The sequence below is a fragment of the Micromys minutus genome, assembly GCF_963924665.1.
Source record: "Micromys minutus genome assembly, chromosome: 20".
NCBI classification, from domain to species: Eukaryota; Metazoa; Chordata; class Mammalia; order Rodentia; family Muridae; genus Micromys; species Micromys minutus.
In genome coordinates, this window is record NC_137955.1 from 21,336,728 (window position 1) to 21,350,782 (window position 14,055).

The 14,055-nt window shown below is 43.9% G+C and overlaps 1 protein-coding gene across 1 annotated transcript in view; it reads left to right on the top strand.

The window, feature by feature from the left end:
* OXCT1 (3-oxoacid CoA-transferase 1) overlaps positions 1–14,055 on the top strand; it is a 123,707-nt gene that overhangs the window by 16,856 nt on the left and 92,796 nt on the right. Inside the window, exons 4-6 of the mRNA XM_080933615.1 lie at positions 1,646–1,781; positions 8,155–8,304; positions 12,089–12,195. Of these exons, the coding sequence (XP_080789741.1) occupies positions 1,646–1,781; positions 8,155–8,304; positions 12,089–12,195 (393 nt within the window). The remainder of the gene's footprint in view (positions 1–1,645; positions 1,782–8,154; positions 8,305–12,088; positions 12,196–14,055) is intronic.

Here is a 14,055-nt window from a genome sequence, read left to right on the forward strand (position 1 = left end):
CAAAAGCAGGATATGACCTGTCACAGACCTTCTGTTCTCTTTAGGAAAGACAGATAATATGTAGTCAATATAAAAATGGGCACATTTTCTGATACATTGGAAAGTTTTGTGCCATGGGGTAAAAAAGAAACAGTAAGCAAGAGGATTGGGAACCTCTGAATGGAGAGGCGTAATCAGGGTGACGCTAATGTGACCTCTGAGCCCACACTTGAAGGCTGTGAGGGGAGCCCTGGAGAGAGTAGTTTCAGAGACAGGCAATAGTTTCAGGAGACATTTCTTGGTAGGGCTTGGGGAGCCAAAAGGACAACAGAGAGACAGAGAAATGACAAAAGAATAGCCCAGAAGGAACGAGGTCAGGGACATAGAAGGGATGTAATTAGTAGACCCCGCCTGCTGCTCTAGAGTTCCTCACTTTATTCTGAATAAATAATAACTTTGCAGGGCTTTTAGCAGATTGGTGTTCTGTTCTACTTTTGTGTTTCATGAGGTGTGTGTGATTTGGCTGCCGTGTTCAAGGTGGATTGTAGGGGCAGAAAGAGAAGCAGAGAGGTTGCCCTGGTATCCAGGTAAGGATGGTACCAGGTGGAGGTGGGAGAGAGACATGATTTGATTCATAAACAGGTTGTGGAGATAGAATTGTGGGGAGAGAGCTAAAGATCACTGACCATCAGCAAGAGGGAGCTGCTCTGAGGTCTGCTGGGCCAGGCCCTGAAAGAAGCTACGTTTGGAGAAGAATTGCCAACCTGAAGCAGGGCCTGGGCCTTAGGAGCGGGTTAGAAGTACTTGAGTATGAGTGTGGAAAAAAAGAGAAGAAGGAAAAGGAAGGAGAAAGAAAACAGGAGGAAAGAAAGAAAACCATTCTCACTAGGAAGGCAGTATCCCTGGTATCTGGAGACCCCTAGTGGACAAATATATTATTAATCCATAAGGCTGTTTCCCCTCATAACTTTAAAGACGTTTTCAAAGTAGGATCCTGTCTGGGCAGGGGTTTACTTACTGTCTTCCATACACAGAGGAAGATTGGGTAGACGAGAAGCTACAGACAGGCCAACGTCCATCTTTGTCCTAGGTGAGGTGAAGTCGATCTTTTGTATGATCTCCCTCATGGTCCTCAGTGGAGTCCATTTACGGAAACCACACCAGGCAGGAAAAGTACCTGCTCCTTAGCCTTTAATTTTCTCTTTAGAAAAAACAAGAGAGACCGAATGTAAATTATGTAGGTATTTCTATGCCTGTGGTAGTTAGGAAGCAAAGGTTACCGAATGATTAACAATAGTTCCTTATTAAGTATACACCTTGAGGGATGTGGTATGTGGGATGCTGTGGGGGAGGGGAAGAATGAGCCTTAGGAAGGAGCCACGTGAGCCTAAATGGGCACTGGGCAAGAGGTTATTGAAAGAAATGCTACTGGTTTGTCACACAGGAAGGAAGATGAGCAGCCTTGTGACAATCTTGCAGTGATGAGGGGGTAGAAGAAAAATGTGGCTAGAATTCTTTAGATTCCCTTTCTTCCAAAGTATTAAAATTTCACATCTAAAAAACAAACAAACAAACAAACAAACAAAAACAACCCCCCCCAACCCAAGCTCTAACAGTGTTCTGTCAGATGGTCTCATGGTTTTCAACTCCCTCCCTTTCCGTTTAGGGTTGACAACTTCGGCCTGGGCCTTTTACTTCGATCCAAGCAGATAAAACGCATGATTTCCTCGTATGTGGGAGAAAACGCAGAGTTTGAGCGACAGTACTTATCGGGTGAATTAGAAGTAGAGCTGACGCCTCAGGTAAGGACATCTCTCTGCTGATGTTTCATAGTTTATAGAAAACTTCCTTATTTCATCCTTAAATTTTTGTTGTTTAAGACAGAGAGATGGCATTTGGTCAAACCAAGAGACTGTGCTTAGGTCACTTCTGTTGGATTCTGGATGGTTAATGTGTCCTGTGGAAGATTATGTATTTCTCAGTAGAAAGCAGTCAAGCTTCTGGATTCAGTTTTGAATATGACACTACGGTGTCCATCCAGCCAGAAGCAAACAAAAGGACTTGCGGACATGTCTGAGATTGTCCTCAAAGTCAGAGCTCATGAAAGTCAGTGCTGGAAACCTTTGAACCCTCAAATCTTGCTGACTCATGTCAGGAGCGTGAAACTTGTCTGAGGGTGGAAGTGCTTCACAGGGGACGTTCTGGGCTCCGAGCCCCGGGCTTTCAGGGGTGGATTCGTGACAGAGCCAGATGGGCACAATCCATGTCGCAAGTGTGCATTTGTTTCTCCAATCCTCCTAATCCACCGAGGGCAACTTTTGAAGCCCTTTGGGTAAAGCCAGACCCTCCATGCTGTGTGTCAAGTCCCACCCTGGCACACCCTGCCTTTGTCTCTGTGACTGAGCCGTTGCAGTTTGTCAAGCTGGTAAGAGGAAGCGATCAGCCAGTCTGGAGAGGACAGGCGGAAGGGCTGTTCTTTCTAACTGAGGCTTTACAGAATGACACTGGCTTGCCTACAGCACGAGTGCCTCTGCCTGTCAAAGTGCAGGAGATGTTCACTATTACCCTGGTTCTATTCCTGTCTTATGGATGAGCAGATGAACATATGCATTTCTAGTGCCCTTGGGTTTCTCTAGAAAAAGGAAACAAAGCAAAAGAAAAAGCCCTTCATAGACTGGGTAGCTCAAACGACAGACATTTGCTTCTCACAGTTAAAATAGCTGACCATCACGGTGGGGAGCATGGCGGCACGCAGGCAGGCAGGGCACTGGAGAAGTAGCTGAGAGCCTGTTTTCTTATCCCCAAGTAGGAGTCAGAGCTGATTGAGAATGACATGCACTTTTGAAACTGCAAAGCCCATCCCCAGTGACACACCTCTTCCAACCAGGCCACGCCCCCTAATCCTTCTCAAACAGCTCCCCAATATATACAAAGAACTGAAAAAGTTAGACTCTAGAGAATCAAATAATCCTATTAAAAATGGGGTACAGAGCTAAACAAAGAATTCTCAACTGAGGAATACTGAATGGCTGAGAATCACCTAAAGAAATGCTCAGCATTTCTAGACATCAGGGAAATGCAAATCAAAACAACCCTGAGATTCCATCTCATACCAGTCAGAATGACTAAGATTAAAAACTCGGGTAACAACAGACGCTGGCGAGGATGCGGAGAAAGAGGAACACTTCTCTACTGTTGGTGGGATTGGAAGCTGGTACAACTACTCTGGAAATCAGTTTGGCGGTTCTTCAGAAAATTAGACATAGTACTACCTGAGGACCCAGCTATAGCACTCCTGGGTGTATACCCCCCAAAAGCTCCAACATCTAACAAAGGCACATGCTCCACCATGTTCATAACAGCCTTCTTTATAATAGCCAGAAGATGGAAAGAACCCAGATGTCCTTCAACAGAGGAATGGATACAGAAAGTCTGGTACATATACACAATGGAGTACTACTCAGCCATTAGAAACAATGACTTCATGAAATTCCTAGGCAAATGGATGGAACTAGAAGCTACCATCCTGAGGGAGGTGACACAGTCACAAAAGAACACTCATAGTATGCACTCACTTATAAGCGGATACTAGCCCAAAAATCTCAGAATACCCAAGAAAAAATTCACAGAACTTAGGAAGCTCAAAGAGAAAGAATGCCAGAAGGTGGATGTCTCAGTCCTTAGAAGGGAGAACAAAACACCCATGTCAGGAAATACAAGGTCAAATAGAGGAGCAGGGGTTGAAGAAAAGGTCATTCAGAGACTGCCTTACTTGGGTATCCATCCCATATCCAGCCCCCAAACCCAACCACTATTGCTGATGTCAAAAAGTCCTTGTTGGCAGGAGCCTGATATGGATGACTCCTCAGAGGCTCTGCCCGAGCCGTACTGATGCAGAGGAGGATGCTTGCAGCTGACCATGGGACTGAACATGGGGACCCCAATGAAGGAGCTCGAGAACGGACTGAAAGAGCTGATAAGGTTCTGCAACCCCATGGGAAGAACAGCATTATCAACCAACCAAACACTCCAGAGCTCCCAGGGACTAAAGCACCAACCATTGAGCACACATGGAGAGACCCATGGCTCCAGTTGCATATGCAGCAGAGGATGGCATTCTCTGGCATCAATGGGAGAAGAGGCCTTTGGTCCAGTGAAGACTCATTTTCCCAGTGTAGAGGAATGCCAAGGAGCTGAGGTTGGAGAGGGTGGTTGGGCCAGGGAACACCTTCATGGAAGCAAAGAGAGTGGGAGGGGGGATGGTAGTGGGGCGGAGGGAATTTCATTTGAAATGTAAATACAGAGACTAGTCAATAAAAACGAAAACAAAACATAACATTTCTACCAACCGGGGAACCAAACATTCAAATATGTGAGTCTGTCTTCGGGTTTCATTGTTGTGAAGAGAGGCCATAACCATGGTAGCTCTTAAAAAAAAAACAAACAAACCACTTAGTTAGGGCTGGCTTACAGTTTCAGAGAGTGTGTTATCATCATGGCAGGACGTGTGCCAGCGATGGCATGACATGCTACTGAAGGAGCTCAGCGTTCTGTATTTTCACCCCTCAGCAGCACAAGGAGACTGTCTATCACATTGGGAATAGCTTGAGCAAAGGCGTCCTCGAAGTTCACCTTCAAAGTGACATATTTCCTCCAATAATGCCACACTCCTAATAGTGCCCCTTCCAGTGGGTCAAACATTCAAACACTGTGAGTTCATGGGGCCATCCCTATTCAAATCACCACAGAGCCTGTAGGAGCCTATGGGAGCCTTTCTCATTCCGAGCACCACAGGTTTAACCTCTTACTGCTCCACTGCCAGCTTCTAACTGCCAGTTTACTCGTATGCCAGTTTTTTGCTTGGCTTTGAATTTTTCTTGCTTAGATAACTTTATAAAAAATTTATGAAAGTGATGTAAAATAAATTTTAACGTAAATTCGAACTTTTGTTAGATACAGGGTCCTGGTACATAGCCTGGTTCTGCCTAGTACTTGTTATGTAACCCATGCTGGCCTCAACTTATGGCAGTCTTCCTGCCTACCCTGCTAGGTGTCACAATTAAAAACATTATCACCATCCCTGAACATCCCTGTAGTCCTGAGCAATGGTGATCAAAACTGCATGGTATTGGTACAGAAACAGACACGTTGATCAATGGAATGGAATCGAATTCCCAGAAATAAACCCACACACCGGTGGACACTTAATTTTTGATAAAGATGCCCAGACCATTCAATGGAAAAAATAGGTATCTTCACCAATTGTTGCTTGTTTAACTGGATGTCTGCATGGAGAAGAATGACACTAGATTCATGTTTATCACCCTGCATGAAACTCAAGCCCAAGTGGATCAAGAACCTCAACCTAAAACAGGATCCACTAAGTCTCACAGAAGAGAAAGTGAGAACTAGCCTTGAACGCATAGGAACAGGGGACGGTTTCCAGAAGAGAACACCAAGGACTCAGGCTCTAAGGTCCACGATTGATAAACGAGAGCTCATGAAACTGCAAAGCTTCTGTGAAGCAAAGAACACTCTTGATAGGACAAAACAGCAGCCTAACGATTGGGAAAGGATCTTCACCAACTCTATATCTGACAGTCGTCTAATATCCAAAATATATAAAGAACCCAGGAAGTTAGATTCCAACAACTGGATAACATAATTAAAAGTGGGGTACAGAGCTAAACAGAATTCTCAACAGAGGGACCTCAAATGTCTGAGAAGCATTGAAAGAAATGTTCAGATTCTTAGTCATCAGGGAAACGCAAATCAAAACAACTCTTGAGGTTCCATCATAAAACTCTCAGAATGGCTAAGATCAGAAACTCAAGAGAGCACCTGCTGCTGAGGATGTGGAGCAAAGGGAGCACTCCTCCATTGCTGGTGGGAGTGCAAACTTGGAAAACCACTTTGGAAATCAATTTGGCAGTTTCTTAAAGCTGGGAATAGTTCTACCTGTAGACCCAGCTATGCCACTCCTGGGCAAATACCCAAACGATGCTTCACCATCCCACAAAGACTCTTGCTCAGTTATGTTCATAGCCACTTCATTTGCACTAGCCAGAAACTAGAAACAACTTAGATATCCCGCAACTGAAGAATGGATAAAGGAAATGTGGTACATCTACACATGGAATGCTATTCAGCTATTAAGAACAAAATCATGGATTTTGTAGGCAAATGGATGGATCTCGAGAATATCATCTTGAGTGAGATAATTGTTGTGGCTTGAATATACTTGGCCCAGGGAGTGGCACTATTTGGAGGTATAAACTTGTTCAAGTAGGTGTGGCCTTGTTGGGGTAGGTGTGTCACTGAGCATGAGCTTTAAGACACTCATCCTAGCTGGAAGCTACTTCTAGCAGCCTTCAGATGAAGATGTAGAACTTGTAGACTCGTAGCTCCTCTTACACTATACCTGCCTGGACTCTGTCATGCTCCTGACTTGAGGATAATGGACTAAAACTCTGAACCTGTAAGCAGCCCTAATTAAATATTATCCTAATAAGAGTTTCCTTGGTTGTATTCGTTCACAGCAATTAAACCCTAACTAAGGTAGTAACCCAGTCCCAAAAGGGTTAGACGCATGCATGGTAGGTACTCACTTAAAAGTAGATATTAGCCATAAAATATAGCATACCCATGATACACTCCATAGACCCAAAGAAGCTAAACAAGGAAGGCACAGAGAGGCACAATGCTTGAATATCACTTAGAATGGGAAATAAAATAGTCATAGAAGGCAGTGGAGGGAGGAAACTGGATGGAAAAGAGATGGGGAGGGTAATGGGGGGATCAGGGTCAGGTATAGGGAGGGACAGGAAGGGTGACCAGATAGCCATGAGAATGAATGGAAATCTGCAACTGACTGGGGTGGGGAGGTAGGGTCACCTCCAGGAAGAGACAGAGACCTGGGAGGCACCCAAGAATCAATGGGGGTGACTTAGGTGTGTCTCACAGCATTGGGGATATGGACCCTGAAGAGGCCACCTTCTATAGCCAGGTAGGAATCGCAATAGAGTGCTAGGGACACCAACCTACCTACAAAACTTTTGACCCAAAAATGTATCCTGTCTACAAGAAATGCCAGGATGGGTGAAAGGAACAGAGACTGAGGGGATGACCAACGAATAAGCAGATCAACTTGAGACCCATCCCACGGGCAAGCTCCAATCCCCGACACTATTCATGATCCTCTGTTGTGCTAGCAGACAGGAGTCTAGCATGGCTGTCCTCTGAGAGGCTCTACCTAGCAGTTGATTCAGACAGATGCCGGTACCCATGACCAAACAGTGAATGGGCTTTTGTTGAAGAATAGGAGGAAGGATTGTGGGTCCCAGTGGGAATAGGAACTCCACAGGAAGACCAACAGACTCAACTAACCTGGACCCTTGGGTCTCTCAAACTCTGAACCACCTACCAAAGAACATACACAGGCTGGACCTAGGCCTCTGCACTTATATGGGCCAGATGTGCAGCTTGGTCTTGATGTGGGTCCCGATCAACTGGAACAGGGTGTGCTATCCCAAAAGCTCTTACCTGTACATGGGATGTGTATAGGAAAGCTGGGCTGCCTTGTCTGGCCTCAGTGGGAGAGGATGCTCCTAGCCTTGCAGAGACTTGATGTGCCAGGGTGGGGGTACATGGGGGGGATTGGCTTCCTATCCACTCAGAGGAGGGAGGGAGATGGGAAGAGGATTGTGAGCAAGATGTAAAGTGAATGTAAATAAATAAATAGCAAATATTTCCCTCTGTCTGGCATTCCTATTGCTACTAATGAAAAAATACTGAGTTTACACTTAACACACAATGCATAGTGAAAAAAAATAGCATTTAAAATACAGAACTAATTGTACACAATTATTTTAAAGTTTGATTTCAAAATATTCAAGTAGACATTTGTAGGGTATTAAGAGACCAGTGTCCAGGTAGCATCTGGAAACTGAAAGCATATCTAGACAAATGGACAGTTACATTTGAATGTGGATGGAGAATAGAATGGTTGTTGACTTTTAGTTGATGCCTCAGTCCGGGGATTCACGAGCACGTACATTGCTATGCACTTTGCAGGTTGGAGAGCCTCTAAGTGAGAACCACATCTAACAGTGTCTGTGCTCCCTGTCTGAAGTGTGCCTTGTGGGTTCCTCACAGCTCTTGGTCGTTCATTCCTAGGGCACACTTGCAGAGAGGATCCGTGCAGGTGGGGCTGGAGTCCCTGCCTTCTACACCAGCACAGGGTATGGGACCCTGGTACAAGAGGGAGGATCACCCATCAAGTATAACAAAGATGGCAGTGTTGCCATTGCCAGCAAGCCTCGAGAGGTAAGAACCCCTACGTGATGCTATGAATTTAGTTCCTCAAGAAATTCCATATGGACTCTTTTTTAATTAATTAATTAATTATATATAAATGCACTATAGCTGTCTTCAGACACACCAGAAGAGGGCATTAGATTTCATTATAGATGGTTGTGAGCCACCATGTGGTTGCTGGGATTTGAACTCAGAACCTCTGGAAGAGCAGTTGGTGCTCTTAACCGTTGAGCCATCTCTCCAGCCCCATGTGTGGGCTCATTTGATAGCTACATTAGTGAGATAAACCATCATTCATTTAGAAAAGGTGAGACTTGTAGTTAAGCCTGGGCGTCTGCTCATGCTTAAAACAAATCACAGAGGGAAACTAGAATGAATTAGAATAAGAGAATTATTTGTACATTATACTATAATTTAGGTTAGTTAACTGAATTTCTGAAGGAAGCTTTAATTTATATATAATATACGAATTAGGGTTAATTAACCGACTTTCCAAAAGACTTTAACAAAAGTTAGAACATTTACCACCAATTATTATGTTCCTATTAAAAGAAAAAACAACCCAGGAGTTGTTTACTGTATATTTTGTTACGGTCTTGTGATCAGATTTCCTAACATGACTGAAAGAAAATAAAGAAACAGAGGAAATCTTAAGTTTATCTGAAAGCTTGTAAAAAGGGCCACATTTATAATTACATAATGGAATAGAGAACTCAAATGATCCCTTTTGTATTTTGTATCTTAGACATAAGCTCAGCTTTTCATTGACTGGCCTGTGCTAATGTATACTGTATAGGATGGGGTATTTAGAGTGAGCAACTTTAGCCAGACAACAGTAGACCTCTAGATAGAGTATTTGACATAGTTAGATTTAAAGCAATTAAAAAAAATACACAGACCAATACATTCTTCTGAATTTAAAAATGTCTTTCCATTCACTTTGTGTTGGTGGCTCAAAGATGATGGTCTCTCGAGTCAGGTGCAGCATTGCTGGACTCCACCTGTAGGGAGAAGAACTAGTAAACCAAGGGATGCCCACCGGTACTGGGAATGCAGTGCTGCTGGGTCCGTTGCTGTTTCAGGGGACACAGGAGGTTAAAGATCATGTCGCTCACTGTCTGACGTCTGTCCCCATCTGGAGTTTTGTTCCTTTCATGGGAGTGACCCAAATTGATTCAAGCTTTAATTCACATATTTATTTTTAATATTTAGTCTCACCTTTACACTGCCAAATTAGGTGGAAAGGTTTCTTGATAAGAGAAACAACAAATCAGCCCCAGGAACCTAATGAAAATGAAACGTAGGAGTCTATGATAAAAGTACCCTGAAAATTTGGCTGAATATTCTGAAAGCTTGTTAGAAAAATGTAACATTAACCTACCTCAAGAGACTGTGGAAGGCTAGAATCTTTTCTAACTTTTCTTTTGTGTCTGGAGCCTGGTGCACGAATTTTGTACCTTTGTAAATTTATATAAAAATCAACCTCTGCCCCTCTGACCCTGTGTGTGTGTGTGTGTGTGTGTGTGTGTGTGTTTGTCTGTCTCTTTCTCTCCATCCCTGCCTCCCTCAGTCTCTGACCTCAATGTTTATTCTGCCTATTGTCTGCTCTCATAGCTTAGAGTTCTTTCACTCCGGTCAGAAGCTGGTGAATGTGTAGAGTGTGGTGTGTTCTAAGTTACATCTTGTAACGATCGCTCACTATTGGGCGGTGCGTTTCGTGGAGGGAGTGGGTCAGTCGATCCTGGTGGGAGTAGGCAGTGGCTAGGATAAGGGGTAAAGTAGAGTTTGTGCAACGTGATTACAATCAGGTCAGACGTTGATGGTAGAGCCGCACACAGCATGTGACACAGAGGACAGGAAACAAGATTGCTGCTTATTGAGAGGGGCAGGGCGTGGCGCAACCAAAGACTTCAGTCCGTTGGGGAAGAGGTATACCTAAGTTCAGCAGACTCAAGAGGAAGTGCTTGGTGACTCTGGTCAGAAAATGTACAGAGCTGGAGGCACGGTGTGTATGAAGGCAGTCAAGCCCTCCGGCTAGGCAGGACCTGGGCCCCTGTGTGGATGGAGAGCCTCTCTAACAGTCAGTGGCCATGCAGAAGAGGAAGAGCTGCAGTGGAAGATGGGAAGAAAGGTCCAGAGGACATCTGGAAGCCTAGCCATTTGAAAAGTAGAGAGAGGGAGAGGTTGGGTCACAGGAAGAAGGATGACTAGGACTGAGCAGTCCTGGACATGGATGAGGTCACTGGCAAAATCTGATTGGACGGACTCAAGAGGAAGTTACAGGTGAACGGGAGGCCAAACACCATTTGAGGTGAACACAGCAGCATGCTTGGCAAAGACAGTTGCTTCTCTCTTCAAAGGTGAGAACAGGCAACACTAGGTAACGTGATTAGGAAATACTTGTGTCTTCTGTGTCTCAAACCTCACCACTGGCAGATTTTATTTTCTTTTTATTTCCTTTTGTGAAAGCTTTGTTTTGGAGTTTTGGAAGCTCCGTTGACCCAGGCTTTTCTTGATCTCCCTCCCAGCAGTCCTTTTGGCTCTGCCTTTCAAGGCTTTGTATTATAATCAGGTACCACCACTTGCCTCCTCATTGGCGTTCACAGCGATGACTTCTGCAAACCACAAACCTTTAAGATAATTGGGTGTGTCAATGGGCGGTTAGTGTCATGATTTCACATTAGTGCAGTCTTCTCTGGCCGTTTTCATGGCTCATGTTTTCTAGCTAGAAACTGGGATATCTTTGCAGAAACCTTCCTTTATGGAATAGCCCGTTTGAAACTCTAACTTTAAAAGTAAGGCTGGAACCTAAGTGATAGACCATATTGTGATGTGCATGAGACGCCAAGTCCAAATCTCATGATCCCCTTGAACAAAGCAAAGCAGAAAGTAATTGAACCCAACGCTGTCTAGAACATGCACCCAGACTGTTTTCCACTAGAGGGCGCAGTAGCAACACAATTGGAGTTCTGTCTTCACAGGCCTGCATTTATGCTCCACAGATCCAGCCCTCTCTGGTGCTGTTTCAGTCTCTCGTTAGTTCCCAGAGGCAAATCTCCAAGGGGAAAAGACATAATGGCAAAGGAGAGTTTTGTTTTTATAGTCTCTCCCAAAAGGCAGTCAATTTTTTTTTTAAGTCAATGGCATTGTGTTACATCCACTAATGACTAGAGATGTGCAATTCGTTAAAACCAGCGTTTATAGTAGCACAGAAATCAGGAATTTCTTATGAGTAAATGCAGAAATCAGACAGATTTTATGTGAAGAAAATCTATCAAAGGAGGTAAGTGGAGATGTTAATGGAAGGAGGCTTGCATCGTGTGCACAGTAGGTAGACATGCCAGTTCTTTTTAAGCTAATTTACTTGTGACCATTGAGTCTCTCAGCACTAATTATAGGTCACAGTTAAAGAGGAACAATAGGTAAGCCATTTTGCGTAACTTACACGTTATAATGGGAGGGGGGTGGTTAGAAGGAAAGAGGGACTATTCCATTGTCTCAAAGGTAACCAAGGCACACAGTCAGATGGATATTAACACAATTTACCACTTAGACTTGTGGAGCTTTTAGTTGCTCAGTAGCCGACTTGCACTTATTGTAGGGCCTGTGTTCATGTTCCCTGCCTGAAGCGTCCCTGGACTATTTTGAGAAAGCCTTATGGTACGGAAGAAGTCTCTTGAGATTCCTCTCCCTGAGAAAGCCTCTGTCGCTAGGCTTCTGTGTGGTGTGTGCCTCTCCTGAGCACCGTCATCTGCGTCCTGCGCAAACACCTGACAGCCTTTGTCTCCTGCAGGTGAGGGAGTTTAACGGTCAGCACTTCATTTTGGAGGAAGCCATCACGGGAGATTTTGCTTTGGTGAAAGCTTGGAAAGCAGACCGGGCAGGAAATGTGATTTTCAGGTACTGTAAAAGTTAAACAACACAACAAAGCACACCACTGTAGGCCTTCCACCCTGTGCCCCCAGCCTCACCTCCTACCTTGGGTAACGTCAGGGGCTGGAATTCAGATGGAGTGCTTGCTTCGGGCCCTGTGTTCTATCCTTGGCACTTTAGAGAAAGAAGAAATTAAACAAAATCAATGTAATGTATGGCAAAGACTTCGTTTTCTAAATTAGGACAGCAGAGATGTTTATCACAGTGAGATGCTGTCCGGCTGTTTTAACATGACTTACAGTCATACACATGTGTCTGTGAGTGTGTCCAGAAGAACATCTAGTGCCTGATGATGGCCCTGCTGATATGCTAAACTTATTGGCTTGCTAAATAATTGGATCCAGGGCTGGGAGGTAGCTGATAGCTGAGTTGCCTAGTACGCCCCAGGCCTCGGGTATGTTTCCCACATTCGCATGGTATTGCTTTCCCAGCACTTGGGGGTGGTGGTGGAGGTGGGCCAATCAGAAGTTCAAAGTCATCTCCACTGTACAATGGGTTGGAGGCTAGCCTGGAATACATGAATCTCCACTGTACAATGGGTTGGAGGCTAGCCTGGAATACATGAATCTCCACTGTACAATGGGTTGGAGGCTGGCCTGGAATACATGAATCTCCACTGTACAATGGGTTGGAGGCTAGCCTGGAATACATGAATCTCCACTGTACAATGGGTTGGAGGCTAGCCTGGAATACATGAATCTCCACTGTACAATGGGTTGGAGGCTAGCCTGGAATACATGAATCTCCACTGTACAATGGGTTGGAGGCTGGCCTGGAATACATGAATCTCCACTGTACAATGGGTTGGAGGCTAGCCTGGAATACATGAATCTCCACTGTACAATGGGTTGGAGGCTGGCCTGGAATACACAAGACCATGTTTAAAACAAAATGGATTGATACACAGCTGCATACAACTATTTTTTTTCCCATCTGTAGTTTAGTTGCCAAGAGTATTTTCTTAGCAAGCATGACAGCAGCCAGCACTTATCTTTTATTTTAATATTGTTATTTTTAAACAGTGTCTTAAAATGTCAGAATTGCTCTGAGGTTTTGGGGCAAATTGCTAATAATAATTTAGATGATTTTTTTTTTCTTTGTGCACTTGATGTCTCCTAGGAAAGCCCTCGAAAGGTTCTGTCTGAAAAGCCAATTGTCTTTACAGATGCTCAATTTCCTTCTCTGGATAGCCACGGGCCTAGATGATTTTTCTGTGGTTTGATTAACCTCTGCATACTGAACTCTAAGTAATTACAAATATCTAATGTCTTAGACTTGTAGATTAGACAGTTGTGTTTTGAAAGTTGGACAATTTTGACTCTGTATGTAAGAGGTGGGCTACATGGTCTTCCTTAATTTTTTATTTGGTACTTTAACTGAAGGTTTTTATTTTTACTTTTATTTTTTAAAAACAGATGTAGTTTAGCATCAAGCACAGTCAAAATTTCAGGGGCTCTTTCTTCCTTCCTTCCTTCCTTCCTTCCTTCCTTCCTTCCTTTCTTCCTTTCTTCCTTTCTTCCTTTCTTCCTTTTGTCCTTCCTCTCCCTTCCTTCCTTCCTTCCTTCCTTCCTTCCTTCCTTCCTTCCTTTCTTCCTTTTGTCCTTCCTCTCCCTTCCTTCCTCCCTCCCTTCCTTTCTTTCTTTTTCTTTCTTTCTTTCTTTCTTTCTTTCTTTCCTTCCTTCCCTTCTATTCCTTTCCCTTTGTTTGTTTGTTTCTTTCTTCCCTTCTATTCCTTTCCCTTTCTTTCTTTCTTTCTTTCTTTCTTTCTTTCTTTCTTTCTTTCTTTCTTTCTTTTTCTTTTTTATTTGAGGGACTCAATAGGATAGT